Genomic DNA, 22,809 nt, shown 5'->3' with positions numbered 1-22,809 from the left:
GGACCCTCAACTCTATGGTCAACTAATCTTTGACAAAGCAGGAAAGAATGTCCAGTGGCAAAAAGACAGTCTCTTCAACAAATGGTACTGGGAAAATTGGACAGTCACATGCAGAAGAATGAAACTGGACCATTTCCTTACACCACACACAAAAACAGACTCCAAATGGTTGAAAGACCTAAATGTGAGACAGAAGTCCATCAAAATCCTAAAGGAGAACACAGGCAGCAACCTCTTCGACCTCAGCCGCAGCAACTTCTTCCTAGAAACATCGCCAAAGGCAAGGGAAGCAAGGGCAAAAATGATCTACTGGGACCTCATCAAGATAAAAAGCTCTTGCACAGCAAAAGAAACAGTCCACAAAACCAAAAGACAACCGACAGAATGGGAGAAAATATTTGCAAATGATGTATCAGATAAAGGGCTAGTATCCAATATCTATAAAGAACTTATCAAACTCAACATCCAAAGAACAAATAATCCGATCAAGAAATGGGCAGAAGACATGAACAGACATTTTTCCAAAGAAGACATCCAAATGGCCAACAGACATGAAAAAGTACTCAACATCCTTCGGCATCAGAGAAATCCAAATCAAAACCTCAATGAGATACCACCTCACACCCGTCAGAACGGCTAAAATTAACAAGTCAGGAAACGACAGATGTTGGTGGGGATGTGGAGAAAGGGGAACCCTCCTACACTGTTGGTGGGAACGCAAGCTGGTGCAACCACTCTGGAAAACTGTATGGAGGTTCCTCAAACAGTTGAAAATGGAGCTACCATACGATCCAGCAATTGCACTACTGGGTGTAAATCTACCAGAAAGATACAAATGTAGGGATCCGAAGGGGTACATGCACCCCAATGTTTATAGCAGCAATGTCCACAATAGCCAAACTGTGGAAAGAGCCAAGATGTCCATCGACAGATGAATGGATAAAGAAGATGTGGTATATATACACAAAGGAATATTATGCAGCCATCAAGAGGAATGAGATCTTGCCATTTGCAACGACGTGGATGGAACTGGAAGGTGTTATGCTGAGTGAAATAAGTCAATCAGAGAAAGACATGTATCATATGACCTCACTGATACGAGGAATTCTTAATCTCAGGAAAGAAACTGAGGGTTGCTGGAGTGGTGGGGGGTGGGAGGGATGGGGTGGCTGGGTGATAGACATTGGGTAGGGTATGTGCTATGGGGAGCGCTGTGAATTGTGCAAGACTGTTGAATCACAGATCTGTAACTCTGAAACAAATAATGCAATATATGTTAAGAAAAAAAAAGAAGATAGCAGGAGGGGAACAATGAAGGGGGGGAAATCGGAGGGGGAAACAAACCATGAGAGATGATGGACTCTGAAAAACAAACTGAGGGTTCTAGAGGGGAGGGGGGTGGGGGGATGAGTTAGCCTGGTGGTGGGTATTAAAGAAGGCATGTTCTGCGCAGAGCACTGGGTGTTATGCACAAACAATGAATCACAAAAAATAAATAAATAAATAAATTTAATTTTACCTTCAAAAAGAATAAATATTTTTGTTCACACGCTTCACACCAGTAGAAACATTAGATAAGTAGCTCATATATGTATCTATAATACACATTTTCATTTACATATATAAATAAGACACAAATACCATAAAACCCCCATAAAATAGAACGTGCTGAAAGAAAAGAGTAAAAGTGAATTTAAACAGACATTTTTGATTTTCTCCCCCAAACTGAAATGAATCATTTTGCACAATCCCGAGGTTATGGGTGTTCCACTCTAGAAATCCCTAACATACAGTATTTTCCCCATACATACCTCTTCTCATCGTCCTGTTCTCTAACCAGACAGAGTATACAAAGATGGATGACAAACACATGGCAATGCTGTGTCTGACTAAGAGAGGTTAAATCTGCGGTGTTTCTTTCCTACCCTGCTTGGTTTTGTAACAGCCCTATCAGATGCAGACTTTCCAATTAGACTTGATAGTAAACAATTCCCAACCCAGGAAGAAATAACTGTATCATTTATTTACAACAAAATTGTAAAATGCAAGAATGATGGTTTTCCTTAAAAATCACCCAGTCTTTCTAAAAAATTACATGGCCTTAAATCTCTGGGGTCTGTCCTGCACAATCCACTGGACACTGGGGAAGCCTGGTAAATCAATCATCAAACTGGGAGACCAATGAAGATTTCACTTGAAGAAAAATCCTCAATATAACATCAGGTTTCATTTTCACAAATAAGCACTCAGTATGGAACATTCCAAAATACCTTTTTGTTAGAATATGAGATCGTACAAGAGCCCGTAACACAACACTGATACAAATTTTCTATTAGTTGCTTCAAACTTGTCTATTAAGGTAAAACTATAGGAGAATCTTCTGAGGAGATGGATTTGTTTAGTTTCTTTTCTTAAAATAATCTCAAACTTTGACAACTCTAGGAATAGCTTCAATAGGATTTTTTGTTTGTTCTTAAGAAAGCTGTTACCCTCCCTTGTGTTACTCTAATAAAAAATAATTAAGAAAATTCTTTAGCAATTATGAACTATTAATTTGTGCATATACCTTTAAAATAATCCATACTTATGCATATAAATACAACAAAGACCCAGAGGAGCCATGAGTTGTGCTAGTGAGCTGGTTGAATGACTACAGTTAAGTGGAGAGAACTTCTTGCCAGTATCTTTTTTTTTTTTTAATTTTTTTATTGTTATGTTAATCACCATATATTATATCATTAGTTTTTGGATTGCCAGTATCTTTTGAGCTATGGTTTCTGAGTAAAATTATGCAGCCTCTTTCATATTTTTGCATTTTAAGAATCATTTCAAATAATTTGCAAAACAAAAATCAAATACTTTCTAACTTTTCACTTTTGCCTGCTCAGGAAAAAAAAATATTCATTCAGCTTTTATTTCTTAGGGCTCTAATTATTTTCCTTGGGTTTTATGTGCCTTCTTTTATTCCTCTAATACTCAGGGCAGACTAGTAAATCAGGAGAAATACTACCTGGTTGAGTACTGGCATAAAAATAAAGAGTTGTAAATTTCACCCCATTAAAAAATGAAATAATAAATTTCATTTAGCTTATTTTTTTAACCCTACATTCCCAGCAGAATTCTTGGTCCACAGTGACTTGTTTGTTTAATGAAGAAGAAAGGAAGGAATAACTCATTGCATGATTCTGAACAAGGCACGTAACTTAGCAGCAATAACCTCATTTGTTACTCCTCTTCAGCACGCACAATATTTTGCATAAATTATGCATACAGATTCACAGGAAAATTAGCGTGACAAGATGCAGCTGCTAAGTTTAATGAGATTTTCTCACTAACATCAACCAAAGAGATAAATGACTCTTGTTCTGGTGGAGAAAGGGGACCTTGTGGAAGGAGTGCCTTGGAAGTATCATCTGTCCTAGGGACGCCTGAGTGGCTGTCAGTTAAGCTTCTGCCTTCGGCTCAGGTCATGATCCCAGGGTCCTGAGATCAAGTCCCACATTGGGCTCCCTGCTCAGTGGAGTCTGCTTCTCCCTCTCTCACTCCCCCTGCTTGTGGTCCCTCTCTCTGTCAAATAAATAAATAAAATCTTCAGGGAAAAAAATGAGTGGCACTGGATAATCTGTCCATATTTGTACTTATCCATGCCCACACAGAGATGTTAGGTGTGAAAGTCAAGTCTTGAATATAAACTCTAGTTTTTAGGAATGGGTTATGAATCAGCTATAGCAGAGTAATTCAAGCCTTAGGGGCTTAGCTTTTCATTACCATTCTATCTCGGTTTGCTCTTTCACTTTGAGAACTACACAACATAGTCATTATTTAGCTCAAATTCACTTGCAAGTCTTTAGACAGGAAGCAAGCCATAATTTCACTCTGTTGAAGAAATATGACAAAATAATCAAGATGCCTAAACTAAGAGCAAGAATTTTCAGGGAGAACTATTCTTCCTTCTTCTCTTAAGATTCAAGAGCATTCATGAAGAAGAGCATCCTTCTCCCAGGCAGGTGCACAGCATCCACGTTCGTATTCCTGCAGTCAGTGTGGCTGCCTTGGTAGCATGAAGACAGTCAGGAATCATTCTGTGAGTCTGTCCTTCCCGTGAGGCCCTAACAAAGCACTCAGATGACAGCAAGCCACAGTAACCAAATTCTGATTTAGGAGTTATCATTCCTTATTGACTATTCATTAGAAATGAGTCATAACCACCAGGGAGAAAACTTACTATTATAGCTAATGAGTTCAAGATAAAATGAGAAGATCTGATGGACTCGAAGAATTTCTAATACTGTTTTGTGGCCAAAGGTTATGCCTGCGTTTCTTCTTATTCCAGAGGTCACAGGGCACTGTGACTCTTGTTTTTTATTTATAACACTAGAGGAAGAGCACACTTACAACCTAACAGTATTTGCAAGGAAAACAGTGTATATCCTCTTGAAGTGGTCATTAAAACGATCAGAGGGAGGACTGGGAGCCTGAACTCAGAGAAAGTGAGGTGAGTTAACTATATTGTTTTAATATTTCAGGTATCTATGAAAATCAAGGTCCTAAAACCTGATGAAACGTGATATATTTTTTCAAGTACTATGATCTAACTCAAAACTCCTTATCGTTTAGTTGCCATTTCAAATTCCTCAGATTCATGTGTCAAGTATTCAAAGCCACAAGATGGCCTGCAGAACATAAGAGACAAGTAAGAACTACTGGAAAAAACTCAGCCATGGTTGAGAAGAGTAAGTACTAAGGGGGGAAAAATGTTCCTTCTCAAGCTCTGAATTCCTCCCGCCCAGAAGTCCTCAAACATTGACAGATCTTTTTTCCTTTAAGAACTTTATGATCTGGGGGTGCCTGGGTGGCTCAGTTGGTTAAACATCTGACTCTTCATCACAGCTCAGGTCTTGATCTCAGGGTTGTGAGATCAAGCCTGATGCTGGGCGCAGAGCCTACTTAAAAGACAAAACAAAAAAACTTTATGATCTGGGTTGTTCAAACTTTCTTGGTACATACACCATAAAGAGTAATATAATGTTAAAAAATCTTATGGTCTTATAAAAAAAACTAAGAAAGATGACAAATCTCTAGTATTTCACTAGTAATAATTATCCTAATCACTCTAATTCTTTTACTTAAAAAAATGTGCAATCTCATTAAATGAAAATAGCCTGAAGTATGTCAGATATGAATTGCATATAAGAATATGACAGTGAAGCAAAGCATTTTATCTTTTGCAAAATCACAATAAAAAGTATTAATAGTACGTGGATGGGATGGAAAAGACAAAAACATGGTCTTACCAAAAAGCAAAATTACTTAGCAACAAAATAGCCAGCTATCTTTTTTACCACTATTAACAGAAAATGCATCCCAAGGGGAATATTTTCCTTAGGCACCATAACTGTTAACTTCATGCCTGATCAAAGACATAACATCAAATAATGAACTGATGTGACCAATAAAATGCTGAAATTGTATTACTAATAGAGATACATACTAGAACCCTTTATAATCATTAAAAAAGGCAAAAGCCATTTAAAATAGATATCCCTGTCTCCTACTTATTGCTAGCACAAAGGGACTCATGGTAATACAGATCATAATTTTAACAAAACAAAGCTCTAGGTCCATCTGAAAATAGCATGCCTGCCATTAACACTGAACAGCCACAACTCTGCGTCCCCTGAAGAACCTTCCTGAAGATAATCTGAATGGTTCAATATCCAAGGAAATACCAACTAACGCCTTTGTTTTCTCTAATTCAAAATGACACTTAGGATTGTCCTACTGAATTATATTCCGAGGTACAATCATGTTTTCTGATACGAGGCTGGGGTCCCCTGACGGTGCCCTTCCAGGAGCAGCAGCCAGAAGGTACAAAATGGGAGGACCTCTTCCCTGAAGAGGAAACTGAAGCCTCTGGAAGTGAATGATCTAAGGCTCCTCAGCAAGAACTAGAGCCCAGGTCCAACGTTCTTTCTGGGGTGTCCAGCCCAAAACTCCAGCTCAACAATCTTTCTGGGGACCTCACAATACCTCGGGAAAAGAAAAAAACAGTAGTCACAGCTTCTAAAATATTTTATTTCTAGGTCCATCATCAATATACTAACGGTGAGCACAGCATACTGCAGAGAGAAGTCAAATCGCTATGTCGTACAACTTAAACTAATGTAACACTGTGTGTCAACTACACTCCAATTTAAAAACTAAAATACAAAATTAAAAAGTTAAAAATTAAAATAAATAAAAATAAATAATAGATTTTACAAATTAAAAAATATACTAAAATATACTTCCCCAAATGTCAATACTCAGAGGTTTTTGCTAAGCTAGAGTAACTTCCTTTACCTCATATTAGCCATGGAAAATTACGTTCCAAACTTTCTCACTAAAAAAAATATGATGATAAAAGTTATCACACCGAGTTTTATGAAGCCTTTTGGCTATATCTGTGGTATCTGACTGTGTCATGCAAATTGGGAGATTATCCTATGAAGTAAGGACAACTATGTTCTTAAAGGATATGAATAAAAACACTATTCCTTATGATCTTCCTCCTTTGACCTTAAGTAATTTCAATTTCATATTTTTTAACAGAAAACGAGAGGGTAGGAAGCTCTAACTATGAAGCCGTCACCCATCACAGTACCTTGGCAGCTTTGTTAACTTTGTCTTCATTTTCTCTCTTATACACGAAGACAGAAGCACATCTGCCATCCTGCAGAACAGCGGGGTACACGGCAAGTCCGGAGGGTAAGGTGAAAGGTGGCTCCTTCAGCGCGTAGCTCTTCAAAGCACTGCTCTCTGATCCCATCCCTTACGCAGTGAGGCGGTGCTGCAGCTCCTCCACAAAGCCAAGCAGAGCTGAAAGAAAACAGAAAACACCGTCCAACATGGGTCTCTGTCTGCAACACGTGCTGGAGATCCCAGGGACCCAGACCCAGCCACTCAAACCCACTCATTTCTCCGACCCTCATCAACTAGGCCATTTGGCGATAAAAATGGGAAATGCTCAGCCAGTTGCCAGCCATGCTTGTCAAGGAACCACCAACAGCTCTAGAGAAAATGCACTTAAACGCCCCCCTCCCCTCCCACGGAGACCCTTCCAGAGTGCAAGGGCGATCAAAACCAGGGTAAGATCATCTATGCTCCCTAACCCATGCACATACCCTACCTCACAGGAAAGGGTTACAAAATCTGATAATTCATCAGTGAGAAAACTTCTGTATAATAGTATATAAAACAACAGCTTAAAATTATAGAAAGAACATTACAACCTAGAAAGCATTTCTAACAATGAGAAAAACATGTTAACAAGTGCAGCGCTCATATAGGCCAAGCAAAGCAGCGCGAACACCAGCAGAACAAGGGGAAAGGAAAGGGACAACTCACTGAACACAAAGGGCAAGGACCACAACAGAGTACATCCTCACTGCTCCTCACGCTCGTGCTAAGTACAAAGGGGGCAGTGCAAAACTGTATCATCCCAAATGCTAAAAAACCCACACATGCAGGAAATGCTAGAAAATGCAAACTACCCTATAACGACAGAAAATAGATCAGTGGTTGCCTGGGGTGGGGCCCCAGGAAGAGGAGAGGGCTGCGGAGGGCTATAAGAAAACTTTGGGGGGAACAGAGTCATTATCTTGATTATGGTAAAGGGTGATTACAAATACCAAAACTTATAAAATCATACGCTTTAAAATATGTTCAGTTTATTATGTGTCAATTATACTTGAATAACGCTGTTTCAAAAAGAAATATACGTTATAAATCTATGTCTCCATCTATGCATGTATCTATACAGACACATAAGACACATACACACAAAGCCTTGAAAAAACATGCTCGAGTATTAATAGAGGTTTGCGGTAGGTGTCAGATCACGGGTAATTCCCAGGCAGGCAGACGGACACATGCCTGCACCTCCCCAGTCTATTACAATAAAAACATATCTTTCTCTGCAAAGGAGGTACAAATTCCCATGGTTATGGGAGGACTGCGGACGCGGCGTCCGTAGAATAGCACAGGGCCGCCTACCGAGGGTGGCAGGCACCTGAGGAGGATGCGCAGCCTCCCAGGGTCCAACCAGCGCTGCCAGACCACACCATTTACCCTAAGGATCCAAGAGCCTGAAGATTTACGTGGAAATTTCTCTATTTTTCAATGTTGGTTCAAATGTTTTTAAACCCGTAGAGGCCAAACTACGTATGTTTGCAAAATGTGGGTCAGTTTGCAGTCCTGGCTTTACCATAGTGTAAAAAACTAAAACCTAAAGGGGGTTCTTAACTGGCAATGTAGCAATAAGTTGCCAGTTCTAAATAACATGGCCAAACATTCTACAAAGATCTTTAAAAATTTCAGTTAAACAAATCCCATCCTTTAAATAAATATACACCCAACAATCATACACAGACCCACTACTGAGATTTTTTTTTCCACTTTAGTGAAGTTCCACACAACACTCTGGGTGACCAAAGTATGAAATGCTGCTCAAGACACATACTTAACAGAGAATTCCAAGTGCCTACAGACCTACATACATCGCTGTATAAGTAACACAACACGTACAAGGGCTAAAGCTATCTAAAATTGAAATTATTCAAAATCCAAGAATACTTCTGAGGATAAGAACTAAGTCGTCTTTGTAACAAACCCGCTGAGTTGCTACATACTCTGCACTTTAAGAACAGTAGGGGTAAAAAAACAGTATTAAAGGGCGCCTGGGTGGCTCAGTTGGTTAAGCGACTGCCTTTGGCTCAGGTCATGATCCTGGAGAACCCGGATCGAGTCCCACATCGGGCTCCTTGCTCAGCGGGGAGTCTGCTTCTCCCTCTGACCCTCTTCCCTCTCGTGCTCTCTATCTCTCATTCTCTCTCTCAAATAAATAAATAAAATCTTTAAAAAAATTAAAAAAAACAGTATTAAAAATGCCACGTATCTCAACTATATGTCCCAGTCTCTATTAGGACTACAAATAAATAAAATTAGTGTTAATGTAGGCTCACAGGGAAAAGCAACTATTGTTAAATCCCTTGTTCTGGAGATGGTGTGGTGCCTGCCCTACTGTGACAATCCCCCCACTGAACTGTGAGGGTCATGTTTGGTACTTGGGCCTTGCTCCTCTCCTCTAGGGCATAGTTAATGGGTCAGGCGCCTTCCTTGGGCCAAAGGGCAGTCAATGCACACATGAGCCATCCCTAGGACCCATGGCCTGGAAGAAGAGCTCAAATGGGCAGATCCTTGCCTGCCTCAGGAATCTGAATGAACAAGTGATACTTCCATTAGCTGAAGGTAAAAGGATGCTATGAGGTAGAGTCAGGGCTATGGCGAGCCAAAGCCACGAAGAAGCAGAAGCTTGGCAAGCAGAGGAAGGCAGCTGACAGCAGAAGGAAAAGCCTAGGCTGGGAGCAGCTTAGTCAGATTTATAGGGGCACATTACTACCCTCCATCTTGAGGCGTCGGGAGGCAAAGCTGCAAATCCATTTCCTCCCTGCTTCCTTGACACCCCTACAATCAGGGGAGCCAGAGGTCCACCCGAGGTAGCTTGAAAGGGTCAATGTTCTTTAAAACCAACTGCCATCTCAGCAGCAGAAAAATCTATAACTCCCACATCTGTAAAACCAGTCAGACTAGAGGAGTTAGTCAGAGAAGGGTTACTTTGAAAAGTGTGTATCTGAGGCTAGTCTAACTTCCTTCTCTCTTTGCCACAAAATACAGCTCTCCAAAATCAACACATAAGGAACTGCAAGAAAATGAAAATCCTCTTGACAGAATATCATGGTGTTTGTTTAATTTTATTATTAGTCCCCAGAGGAGATAAGACTGAGGAGTGATGCTCTGGTGGAATGAATGGAAGTCAGCAGAGGTATAGGAATGGACATTTAGTCTTTTTTTTTTTTTTTAAGATTTTATTTTGACACAGAGCACACGCAAGCACACAAGCAGGGGGCGTGGCAGAGGGAGAGGGAGAAGCAGCCCCCCTACCCCCCTGAGCAGGGAGCCCAAAATGGGCTCCATGCAGGGCTCATCCCAGGGTCCTGGGATCATGACCTCAGCTGAAGGCAGACGCTTAACCGACTGAGCCACCCAGGCGCCCAACGTAGTCATTTCTAAATAGCAAAATACATCCTTGTGGGAACACTGGGCTTTTCAACATCTAGAGTTATGAAAGCTTTACGAGGTTCAAACCCGTAATTTTTCTTAGCAGTGTATATTTTGGGCTTAAGACACTAAGAAATACAACTTGAAAAAAAAAGAAATGACTCCTTTTCTTGAGAGAAAGGATGCCATTTTACTGTTTTGAAAGCACGATTAACCTTGACAGGTCTACCCATACCAGGAGTGCAATGCTCTGAGTAGTAGGGATTACAGCCTACGTCCATTGCAAACTTTATTAGGTGACAATAAAAAGATGTGCTGTTGACTGCTTTGAAATAAAGTCACAAGAAAAAAAATTCACAAAAAGACACAAAAGGATAGTCTAATATTGTGATCTCAGCATGGTTATTTTGTAGATTTACCATCCCCACTCTCTATAATAAAATGTTGGGTACGCAGTTTCTGACTTGAATAGGCATCAAGGTCTTCTCTTTAAAAACTGGTTCACCAATCTTCCTCCATCCTTTTGCTTACTTGGGCAGCACATCACATTTCTGGGCCACCTGTGGATTATGCAAACGCTTGTCTAGGTCACCGGGCAACTCATACACTCAACTAAGAAATCCATGTCATCTGGGGAACTCTCTCTTCTTCCTCAAAATTTAATCGAGATGATCTTGGTTCTAGCAGTCTCTGCTTGGAGGTTCCAAAGACAATGGCTTGCACTGTGAGTTCTAAGGACACCCTATACTGACTGATATTTTGTTACCTGGTGATAACGTTACCCTGGCCCTTTACTTTGATCTGTTTCAAGTACATATTCCCTGTATTGAACTCAGTCCAGCACTGCTAGCTGACCAGCAATACATAATGAAGCCTTTATGGACCAAAAGAACTAAGTATGATTTCAGCTAGGATTTGAGATGTTACGTGGATATGCACACAGGTCCTTAACTACAATGAACGGTGATTCCGGAATTCAGGACCCGACTCAGTATTCACATGGTTTCCTAAACACGCTCTTCCAAGAAATGTTTCATCTTTATTCTAAATAAAAAGCACTATGCAAGCACAGAGCCAGCTGGGCCTCGGGGGGCCCGGCACTCGTCCTGGTGCAAGAACGCCGGCGGCTTCCCGGGGCGGGTGCGCCCCCCGGTTCCCACCGCTCCGGCAGCGGCGCCCCGCTACGTCTGGCCGCGCACACTCGCCCGACCCGCGGCGGGGAGGGCGGCCCGGGGGCCAACGGGGTCCCATCGCGACCGCCGGGGGTGGGCGGGGGCGGAGCTCCCGCCCGCTGGCCCCTCACCTTCCACACCTGCCCGGGAGGCCCGGCTCCGCGGCTTTCTTCGCTAGGTCCGGCAGCCAGCAACGCGCCGGGCGGGGGTCACCCGCGAAGCCCAGATCCGAAGGGCGCCCCGTAACAAGCAGGGAAAGACTGAGCGGAGGCGGAGGGCACAGCTCAACCGGCAGCGACGCCGCGCCGAGCGCGGACCCGCGAGTGGGGCGCGCGCCCACCGCCTCTGCTCCCGGCCCGGCCCCTCCCCCGCGGCCCGGTCCCGCACTGACGAAGGAAGCGGCGCAGGGCTCCCTATTACCTGCGGGAGGGCGGCGGGGAGGCGGCCGAGGGTCTTGGCTCCGGTCCCCTCTTCGCCCCCTGTTGACACCAACCACCCTCGCCTACCCCGTGAGGCTGTGACCACTACACCCACAATCTTCGGGGGGTATGCTCCCTCCGACACCATAGAGATGGGTCCGGAAACCGGACAGAACGCCAGCCTCCAGCCCTCCGACGCCACCACTGAGGTGAACGAACCCGGAACCGAGATAGAGCGGCCGCATAGGTGACTCTCAGGCCGAAGCCATCTTGCGTCTGGGCGCGGGGGCCGGTCGCGGCTTGACTCCCTGCTCCCAGCGGCCTGGTCTGTCTGGGAAGCTGTTTCCTTCCTTGGCGTTTAAGTTGAACTTGCAAGTTTGTCTTGATTTCAATTTTTAGGTCTTTAGACGCGCAGTTTTAATTTGATATCCGCCCGAACCTAAAATGGCCGCTGTCGCCTCTAACAAATAGTAAAGGGGCGGGGCGCAGAAGAGAAGTATGGAAATTGGCCTGGACCTTTAGGAGAGTGACGTCGCTCACCCCAGCGGGCGCGATTGGTCGCGCTGCGTGGGCCGAAGTCGTGCGGAAAACCGGCCGAAGCTGGCGGAGGTGGAAGTTGTTCCGGCTTAAGCCATTGAGACGGGAAGTTTGAAGTTACGCATAATTCAGCGAAGAGTAAATTGGGACTAGTCATATTAATAGTACTTATTAGTAATGTTAATGGTTTCTACTTAATAGGATGTTGTGAGAATAAAGCGAATATACCTAATAGTTTTGAAACGACTTGACTCAAAGTAAACTGAGTTTTCCCTGTTCTCATCGCAACTACTTAATGCTCTACTTAATCCTCACTGTTGACGGCTGACCTAAATAATTTGATCATCCCAAACTTTTAGGTGGTGGCTGAAAGGTTTCTGGCAGCTGAAAAGGCTTAAGATGGATAAGCATCCCACAATTTCTTCATGCGGTTAAGTGAAAATAGGCCAAATTTTGCTCCTTATTCAGAAGTGTATTGAACAAATGTTTATGAGGAAGCCGACATACAGTATTTAATCTGCTGGATAAGTGTGACAAAGGCTGAGCGCTCTGTTCTGGGTCAGGACTGTCCTATAGAAATTGAATTCAAGGCACATTATGTAACTTTAAATTTTTAGTAGCCACATTAAAAACAGTAAAAGAAAAAAAATGAGGTAAAGTTAATTTTAACACGTTTAAACAATATATCCAGAAAATTGTCATTTAAACATGCATTCAATATGAAAAATTGTTGATATTTTACACTTTGGTACTGTCTTCAAATCTGATGTGTATTTTTTACAATTTGGACTAACCATATTTTAATGCTCCGTAGTCACTTGTGGGTAGTGACTACCACTTTGGAGAATACAGTTCTGGGCAGAGTGACCACCACCTTGCACTAGAAAGTTGAGAACCAGAAGAGCAGTGCTCCAGAGGCCGGATTCTGTTATCAGTGTAGTCAGTATCTGGCAACCAGAAGTCTTCCAGACCAGAGGTAGAGCCAGGACCATTAGGGATGCAGCCTCAAATGGCATCTCCAAAGGCTGAGGACACCTTGAATTTTCAGACCCCATTTATTCAGATGTGGAGAGTATTTTCTAAAATACTTTAAACAATTCATCTATCTTTAATTCTTTTTTGAAAGTCCATTTCTAGTATTCATCATGATAATTAATAAGTTGTTATTTTTGCCAATAAATACCCGTTTCTGACACTCATTATGATAATTAACAAAACATCTGGTGTCATCAGAAATCCAAATGGCTAAAGTATTTGTAGTTCCATCTCTAGAATGTAGCCTTTCTAGTATGATTCAAGCTAGCTACCTCTGGAGTGTGGATTCCTGATTACCAGAATGCTAGCTGCTTCTAGGGCATAGCTTCAACCAATTAACCCACACAGAACATTACACCGTCAATGCTGAAATAATTTAAAGTTGGCAACAGACCTCATGATATCCATGTTGTACAGAATATTGGCCTGCTTTGTAAACTCTAAACACTATACAAATGTTGCAGAACATAAACCTCATGTTATAGACTTATAAACATATTAAATTATTAAATTATTATTAAATATTCCACAAATATTTAACATATACCTTTCCTGTGTCAGGTACTGTGCTGACCATTAAGAAAAGAAGGAAGAAGTCACAATCATTGCAAAAAAGTGGACTCAAGGGCCCCAAATAAAACTTTTTTTTTCTTTTTAAGTGATAGAGGATGTGTGAGTAGCTTAATGCTAGAAATGTTATCTTAGTTTTGCAAAGTACCCTGCCCCACCACCAACAACCTACAAGTTTCAAGCCACTGTTTTCTGAAGCTGGACATGAGTTAAATGACTACACTTTCCTGATTCCTCTTAAGGCTTTCCTGACATTTGCTCCTTGTTTACTTACTCAATACAGCAAATACTTTATAAATGTTCCTGGTGTGCTGACCTCTGTTCTGCAGACTGGAAACATCAGCAAACAAAGCAAGATTAATTCCCTGTTCTCACAGGCCTCAAATTTTAGGGGGCTGATGGGTAAGGGGAGAAATAGACACTAAGCATATAAATGAACAAAGGTCAGTTTGTACAATGGTAAGTTCTATTAAAAAGTAAAACAAGGTGGGGGTGCCTGGGTGGCTCAGTTGTTAAGCGTCTGCCTTTGGCTCAGGTCATGATCCCAGGGTCCTGGGATGGAGCCCTGCATCGGGCTCCCTGCTCCACAGGAAGCCTGCTTCTCCCTCTCCCACTCCCCCTGCTTGTGTTCCCTTTCTCGCCATGTCTCTGTCAAATAAATAAATAAAATCTTAAAAAAAAAAAAAAGGAAAACAAGGTGTTGAGGAGGAGCAATTCTACTCTGCCCTTCAAGATTCTTCTAGCTGTACTAAGAATTAAGTTGTCATGAGAAAATCAAACAAAAGTTTAATAACATGTATACCTCCTGTACACATGGGAAAGACTCAGGAAAACTAAGTAACTCACCAAATGACCAAAACCACTACCTTAAATGCTATCTCCAGCTAAAGACAGAAGGAGTGGAGGTGGGGGGCATTTTTGGAAGGTTACCAAGAAAAGCCCAGTAAACAAGGATAAGGTTTATATCCATTCCTTTTCCACTGATAACAGTTTCTAGAGATGTAGGGTCATCCCTCTTTTGTGAATGGAAATTTCCCTTCTACATGTAAATATCTCTTACAAAAGGGTAACTTCTACTCAGTTTTCAGAACTTCTCCTGGGTCTGCAGTTTCTTAAAAATAATCAGTTTAGAATAATCAAATATGCCAAAGAGGCATATCTTGGAGTTTAATTCATTTAAGCCAGACATCAACAGCATGTCACACATGAGGAAACTGATGTACAGAGAGGTTATGATAGAGTAGGCAGTTAGCTAGATATGATCAGGGAATAGGACATTCCAACCATTTTTCTAAAAGATTTTATTTATTTATTTGAGAGAGAGAGAGAGCAGGAGCACAAGCGGGGGGTGGGGGAGACAGAGGGAGAAGCAGACTCCTGCTGAGCAGGGAGCCCAATGCGGGGCTTGATCCCAGGACTCTGGGATCCTGACCTGAGCTGAAGGCAGATGTTTAATGGACTGAGTCACCCAGGTGCCCCAAGACTTGCCAACCATTAAAAAGACAAAAATCCAAGAAACTGCCAACCACCACTAGGGCACAAAGAGCTGGAAAAGACCCCTGGAGGATATGCACACATTCTTCCCTATAACCAGCAGCCCTATGGTAACCTATAGCTTCATGATAATACCTTTACATTGCAGTTTTGACCCCTCCTAGGGAGGATGGCTGCCATGACAGTTCTGACAAAGGCCAGATAGGGCCAAAACTCACGCTCTCAACAGCTAGGAGGAGTCCCTTAGATGATTGGAAGCACCTTTGGTTGGAGACCACCCTAGCTATGACCCATAAGCCATGCCAGGATAAAAAGAAAAGACACCCAGACCCTCAGTATGGTTGCCATCTTGAGAGTGTACTTGCACTTTTGGATTTTATAATAAACTCTTGCTTACTTGAGAGTTTGGCTCTGAATTCTTTCTTGGCTGAACTCAAGAACCAAGGTCAGCATGGAGGCCAGGAAGGAACCCACCACTAACGGTTAAGTCTAACCAAGTCACACAGCTAGTAATGTCATAAAGTAGTTTGCCTATAGATTTTGTATTCTTAACCATGGTAGCATACTGCTGCCCTAATGTTTTAGTGAGCACAAAGGTAGGGAGAAGACAGGAGAGGAAAGGGAGTTATTTTAGAAGGATGGACCTCCAAAGAGAGCATCACGGAAAAGGTGATCAACTTGTGACTCTGCTATTTGCCTGAGAGACTTCATTCTTCCTTTTTAAAAAATTATGTTTGACTGGCTTCTTTCTCCTCTACTATAGGTTCCACAAGGAAAAGAATCTCTGCTTTGTTCGTTGTTTGATCCTAGGTGCCTAGAAAAATGCCTAGCACAGGAGCTCAACAGTATTGATAAATTAATTGTTGCAAAAGAAAACCACAGGCCCGAAATGGTGTCACTTTGGTTGAGTCCCCAAACCAGGCCTTTACCTAATCTAGCTGCAGTTTCAACCTTCCCCAGTAAAGTAGCCTTAAGGAGTTAGTCGGAAATTCTCTGATGGGTGTCAATGAGTCTGCCACATGGACCCTCCATCCCTCAGAGGAAGCTGAGATCATCTGCGTGATGAGCGCCCCCCGCCCACCCTGGGCACCTGTGGGACTCAGTCAGTTAAGCATCTGCCCTGGGATTGAGGCCTGCATTGGGCTCCCTGCTCAGTGTAGAGCCTGCTTCTCCCTCTCCCTCTGCCTGCCACTCTGCCTACTTTTGCTATGTCTCTGTCAAATTAATAAATAAAATCTTTAAAAAAAGGCCCCCCCCTTCCCCACCATTCTCCCTAAAGGAAAGTGCCCTTGCCTGAAACTATCTTTTTTTTTTTTTTAGTAATAACTTTCTTGCCCCACCCTCCTTCCTATAAAAACCACTTTATACAACTGCTCAGAGCTCCTCTCTACTTGCTAGATGGGATGCTACTCCATTCTTGAATCTTTTAACAAAGCCAGTTAGGTCTCCAAATTTACTTGATTGAATTTTGTTTTTTGACAGAATGAATAGAGGTATGGAAAGATATGCACACAGTCCCTGTGTGGGGTAGGGACAGAGGATTACTTCTTTTGCATTATGTATCTGCATATAGTTTTATGTGTTACCATGAGCATATGTTACTTCTGTAATTCTGAAGTTAATTTAATAGAGAAATTAGGAGCTGAAATGTAAACTTGGATTGGAAGCTCTTGCAGTCTTACATGTATAAAATAGTGCTCATGATTCTTCCTTATGTGGTAACAATGTTGGAGGTGGGGCATGTAATAGCAGCTGCAGAGCATTTGATAGGAATGACTAAAGGATCCAGCATGTGCACATTTCCTGATAAGGTTAGATGGCATTTGAGTTAATGTCACACACTCAAGCCAGGAAATAGTGACATGTGATTCTGTTATTTTCTCAGGTATCTTTCAAAGCTGCACTTCTAGCTCAGGATAAGTTAAACATTATTCGACCTGTTTCCCTAAAAATAAAAGTCCCTGTTCCTTGCCACTCCCACGTGTCTTCCAGAGTGACCCACAGGTTACCTGAGTTACTCCCCCTGCTCCCTGCAAACACTCACCGCAGTTTGTGTTCTAAATCGAGGAAGCAGCAGCTACTTGGAGCAACTCAGTGTTCCTGGGGCAAAGGGATTCCATAAAGAGACTGTCCCGTGGTCAGCAGACATTTTTAAAAACAAGTGCACAAACAGAGCCCAGAGATTTCAGAGCTCCTCCTACAAGCTTTTGCCCTCACTTTTGGCACCAAAGGTCTTAAAAATTATTTTCCCTTTTTCTCACAACATCTATTTTCTTCACCGATCCTCTTGATTCCTTCATTTATTTCTTTTTTGCACTGTATGGGGTAAATAGAGTCTAGGGACATTGTCAGGGGTAAAGGCCACACCGATGTGTATCAAGTAGACAGGAAAGATGCCTGTGTCACAAGGCACCGGGAGGACACCCCTGCTGCTTCCTCCTTGTTTGGTAAGAGGCAGGAGCAGAAGAGGAAAGGCTTATTTGCCTTCCTTACTTTCTCTGAGAAACAGGAAAGCAAGAGAGACCTAATGGAATCAGATAGAGAGGTGCTGAAATCAGAGTAACCCTACACAAAGTATGTAAACAGGACATTTTAATAACAGGAAATCAGAACCAAGGAAGGGCACTTACGTATTATATGAAAATGTGATCACACTAAGAGAGTTTGGGGAGAGAACAACTAAAACAGAGGAAGATGCCATCAGATGAACTCTCACAACAAAGACAGGGCTGGGGAATAAGACTTGGTCAGGTTTCGGAGCAGGGCTCGATGCATTGGAACTCTTCTGCTCCCCAGTGGCTAGAGTGATGAATGGATAGACAAGATGTGGCATATCCATACAATGGGACATTATTAAGACATATACAAAGTACTGACACATGCTACAGCCTGGAGGAACCATAGAACATTATGCTATGTGAAAGAAGTCAGACACAAAAGGCCACATATTGTATGATTCCATTTTGATGAAATGTCCAGGCCAGGGAGATCCACAGAGACAGAAAGCAGATGAATGGTTGCCAGGGCCTCCTGAGGGTAGAGGGGAAATGGGAATTGCCAATTGGTATGGAGCTTCTTTTTGGGGTGGTGAAAATGTTCTGGAATTAGGTAGTTGTGGTGGTTGCACAACCTTGTGAATATACTAAAAAACACTGAATTGTACATTTTTGAATGGGGACTTTTACAGCATGTGAATTATTTCTCAATAAAAAAATCCCATGTAACGTGTTTGAGCAGGCACACTGTGTACATGAGGGCGCATGGATATCATTTTCATCAAGTCACTGTGCAACAGTTGTAACAAAGGAGAACTCTACATCAATAGCAGGTGCCTTGTGTGATATTCTGTTACTGTAACCGAAGTAACAGGAGTTCCCACCTTGGTGAGTTGCAGATAGAAACCACATTAGGTGAAGTTGTTGCACAAAGTAAATTAATGTGCAGCAAATAGAGAGATCATGGGAATGGCTTCCAAAGCTGTGACTCCCAGAGCAAGGGTGGATGGGCTCCTTGTATTTAGGGTTAGGATGAGTATTCAGATAGGGAAACCTTGTCATGGGATGGAGAGGTGGGTATAAAGTTGCACGTGTGCCTTAAGGAGACATGCCTATATACACATTTTATGCTATGTGAATGAGGCTTGCGCTCCTCCTTGGGTGGAGATTTTAGTATTATATTGAGGGTAAAGGTAGTTGTCGGTCATTCGAGAAGTCACTCCATGGCCCATCTGTGCAGTGGGCGTCAGAGGTTATACTCAAACTGGTCTGGGTGGTCTGGACCAGCTGGAGGCCTTGTCAGGGCAGTCACTATCCCTGGAGGGGCAGTTTCAGTTTCCATTTGCCTGAGTTAGGAGGTCAGCTGGAAAGAAGAGCTTAAGGAAAAATGTGGGACAAAGGTTGGTGAGTACAAGCAGGTGGGCAGTAAAGGTCAGGTCTTGGAGTCTAGCTGGTGACATTATTAAAAATCAAGTGTCAGAAAAATGGAAAATCAATTGGGAATAGTCAGGAAGACAGCATTAGAAATACTCAGAAACAAAACAAGTAGCTAGACTCAACTAATTTCAATGAGAAAACCCCCACTCTGTGGCGTTTGACTTCACAGTGATGCACTAGCCCAGTGCTCATTACGCAGACTTGAAATACTGGTAAATTGTAGGCAAGGGAGAAAAAAAGCTGACTCATAAGAGATATTTATTCTGCTTTTAAGTAGCAGTTACCATCCTCCAGATTCCAGAATCACTTACTTAGTTCCCTAAACTACTGACTTAGCAAGATTAGAAGTCTTGGAAGAGGAAAGGAGTGGAGGAGGTGATGTTCACATTAAACATTTCTTTTCATGGTTAATTAACTCAGGGGTTTCTATATTGAGTGGTCATAAGGATCAAGTAAAAGTATTTTTTTTTGACACTGCAAATTCTTGTATATTAGACCTCTGGTAATCAAAATATTTCTAAATGCCTTGAGAAATCATGATTTGTAGTAACATAATTTTGCATGGAGATGAATTTAAATTATTCACACTTCAGAGTGGTACATTGTTTTCCATTATTCTTCATTTAGGTAATAACTCTCATGAACTCATCATCTCTGTGTCTACAGAAGATATTTATGGTGGTGATAGATGTGAGGAGAAAGTAAGGAGGTTTGAGGAAGGCATACATAGTACTTATGATTTGGAGGATTCCTATAGGCCTTTGGATATATTCTTCTCTGGCAGAATTTATATTAGTTATCAATTGCCACATCACAGACCATCACAAACTTAGTAGCTTAAAAAACATGACATATTTTGCTCATGAATTTTCAGGGGTTGGGCAGGGCGTGGCAGGGCAGTTCATCTTGGCTCCTATGGCCTCAGCTGGGGTGGCTCCAGGGCTGGGGGCTGGAATCTTCGGGAGGTTTATTCACCTCTAGCAGTTGACTGGTTGGTTGTCTACTGGGTCCTCAGCTCTGGCCACCTACTGCAGCCCCTACACATGGCCTCTCCATGTTGCTTGGCCCTCTCTCACATCATGGCAGCTGATTTTAAGAATGAGCATCCCAAGAGAACAAGGCAGAATTGAAAGGGCTTTCTTTGACTTAGCCTTAAGTCTTTATGACTTCTGCTTAACTCTATTGGTTGAAACAGTTATAAAAAAAAAAGTCCACCCAGGTTCAAGAGGAAGGGACATAGATTCCATTGCTAACTGGAGGAGTATCAATATTACTTTCTAAGATGAGCATGTGAGGTGGAATATGTGGGGGTGGCCATCTTTTGAAAATACAACCTGCCACATCAGCCCAAAACTCAGAAACTTAAAACAATAGCACTAAATTTTTCACAAGAAGTCAACTTTCTGTGATTGACCGGGTGGTCCTTCTTCTGGTCTTCCTTGAACTCATTGACAAGACTGCATTTTGGTGACATGTCAGCTCAGGGAGGAGGTGTGCCCCAATAAGACAGCTGAAATGGCTGGGCTTCTCTTCCAAGTTCTCTACAGCATGTCAGTCTCAGGGAGCAAACCACAAGGGCAAAGGTAGAAGTGGCAAGTCTTCTTGAGGTGTGGGCCCTACACTCGTACATCATTTCTGCCACATTCTGTTGGTCAAAGCAATGTATTATGTGAACCCAAATTTAAGACATAATTAAACAGAGTCTATCTGATGATGGGAAGAGCTGAAGAGTATCATGACCACCTTTTTCAATCAATACATACTGCCTTTTGGCCACAATTATTAACATTCTGTTCACATGCAAAGTACGCTTACTTCCTACCCCAAAAGTCTCATATCATTATGTCATTAGGCTCTGGCTTGAAGTGCAAGATATCACCATAAAATCATATTCAGGTGGGGATGAGGCTTTTGGGGTATGGTTTTCATGTTCTCCTCTAGTATGGTTCCTCTTGATCCAGAGACTTGTGAAGTGCAAGAAGTTATCTGCCACTTTCCCTTGTCCTCTCCCACCCAACACCCCATGGTTGGGACAGGGTAATCACCAAGGACACTCTCATTCCAAACGGGGAGCAGTGGGAGATATGCAGAAGTTACTGGTTCATCACAAATCTGATATCCTGCCAGGCACACATGCAACCTGTAAAGTTGCCCTTACTCTGGGGCCAGGGAATGTTCGTTAGTTAGGGCCATTTACTGTTAAAAGTCTGAGGACACTCTGTTTCTTGGAAGGCATTTTATCTCCTTTCAGGATTCTTATGGAATTTTTCATTCATTTTTCTCAAGAATTTTTCTAGATTACGTCAAGATAGATGTCACAATCATCTTTAAAAATGATTAGTATATTGTAGGGAAAAATCCATTTTAGCTCAGAGATGTTTTCTTCTATTTTGGCTATTGGTCCTGTAACTTTTTTTAAAATTTTTATTTATTTATTTATTTATTGGAGAGGTGGCGGGGGGGAAGGGGGAGAGAATCTTAAGTAGGTTCCATGCCCAACACAGAGCCCAGTGCTCGCAGGGCTCCATCTCACAAGCCTGAGATCATGACCTGAGCCAAAATGCTTAACCGACGGAGTCACCCAGGCTCACCATTCCTAACCAACCAGCCAAATGTTGGTGCTCTGATTTTTATCTTCTATATTATTCTTATTTAATCTACATTCTTGTCCTCTGCCTTCTTAGAGAGCTTCTTGACTTTTTCTTCCAGATTACTGATTTTTTTTCAGTGTTATTTCTTTAATGCCTGTCTATTTCAGGCAAGTCTTTATCCCAAACAAGTAGGGAGGTTCTGCTGTATTCCAGAGAACATAATATTGAAGCCTAATGCATTATCACTTCAGTTTAGTAGACTTTCAAGAACCTGGCTAGAACATATATGTGTGATTTTTTGATATCTGAGGAGATACCAGTATTTTCCACATTCCCATTACACTAGCAACAAAGACACAAAAGACCTAACAACTCACCTCACTGAAAACCTCAATGTATCTTCAATGATAGAATTTGGGAAGACTTGCCAATAACCAAGACAGTTGGGTGGATTTAGAAAAAAACCTCCAGGTAACACTTGAAAAAAGTAGGAAGTCAGTTTATATTTCTTGTATTCTATTTCATGACTGAAGACCACACAGCTAGTAAAAACTAATCTTGTTACAAGAAACAAAGACTCTAAAAGCAGGCCTTCAGCTGGTTTGAAGAAAAACCATTCTTTTCTGTGGGACCTTCTGACAATCTGGCTGAGACTTGTCCTAAAGGTTCTTCGTATACTCCTGGTGGCATGGAGCAAGCCCCCCCATGCAAGGCCAAGTGAGAGCCTTCTGACGCCAGCTCTGATGGTAGTTACAACTAGTAATAGTGGCAAGTTATCTTGTGCCATGTACGTCATGTCATATACCATTTCTGGAGCTTCTGTAAAGTCACGGTAAAATGTATAGTTTCAGTTCTCTTGTGCTGTGCAGAAATAAGTAATAGGTACTTAGCCTACATTTGGAAGGGGATAGGAAAGGGTAGAGAGTGTCTTCTTCCCCATGTCCTGACTGGACATAGTGGT

General features: G+C 42.1%; 1 protein-coding gene across 5 annotated transcripts in view; it reads right to left on the bottom strand.

Moving 5' to 3' along the window:
* Positions 1 to 12,149, bottom strand: part of SCYL3 (SCY1 like pseudokinase 3) — a 48,814-nt gene extending 36,665 nt beyond the window's left edge. Inside the window, exons 1-2 of one of the 5 annotated variants that reach the window (XM_028123055.2) lie at positions 11,691 to 12,149; positions 6,644 to 6,858 (exon numbers count right to left, since the gene is read on the bottom strand). In XM_028123055.2, the coding sequence (XP_027978856.1) occupies positions 6,644 to 6,808 (165 nt within the window). In that variant the 5' untranslated portion in view covers positions 6,809 to 6,858; positions 11,691 to 12,149. Of the gene's footprint in view, positions 1 to 6,643; positions 6,859 to 7,168; positions 7,189 to 7,386; positions 7,464 to 11,401; positions 11,578 to 11,690 lie in introns of those variants that run through there. The other 4 variants (XM_028123052.2, XM_028123054.2, XM_028123053.2 and 1 more) reach the window with 4 other exon arrangements.
* Between the last annotated feature and the right edge of the window lie 10,660 nt (positions 12,150 to 22,809).

This window comes from Eumetopias jubatus, unplaced genomic scaffold, assembly GCF_037043125.1.
Source record: "Eumetopias jubatus isolate StellerSeaLion01/CBP00866 unplaced genomic scaffold, mEumJub1_p1.0 scaffold_12, whole genome shotgun sequence".
Classification (NCBI taxonomy): domain Eukaryota; kingdom Metazoa; phylum Chordata; class Mammalia; order Carnivora; family Otariidae; genus Eumetopias; species Eumetopias jubatus.
This window is presented reverse-complemented; position numbering and strand designations above follow the sequence as displayed.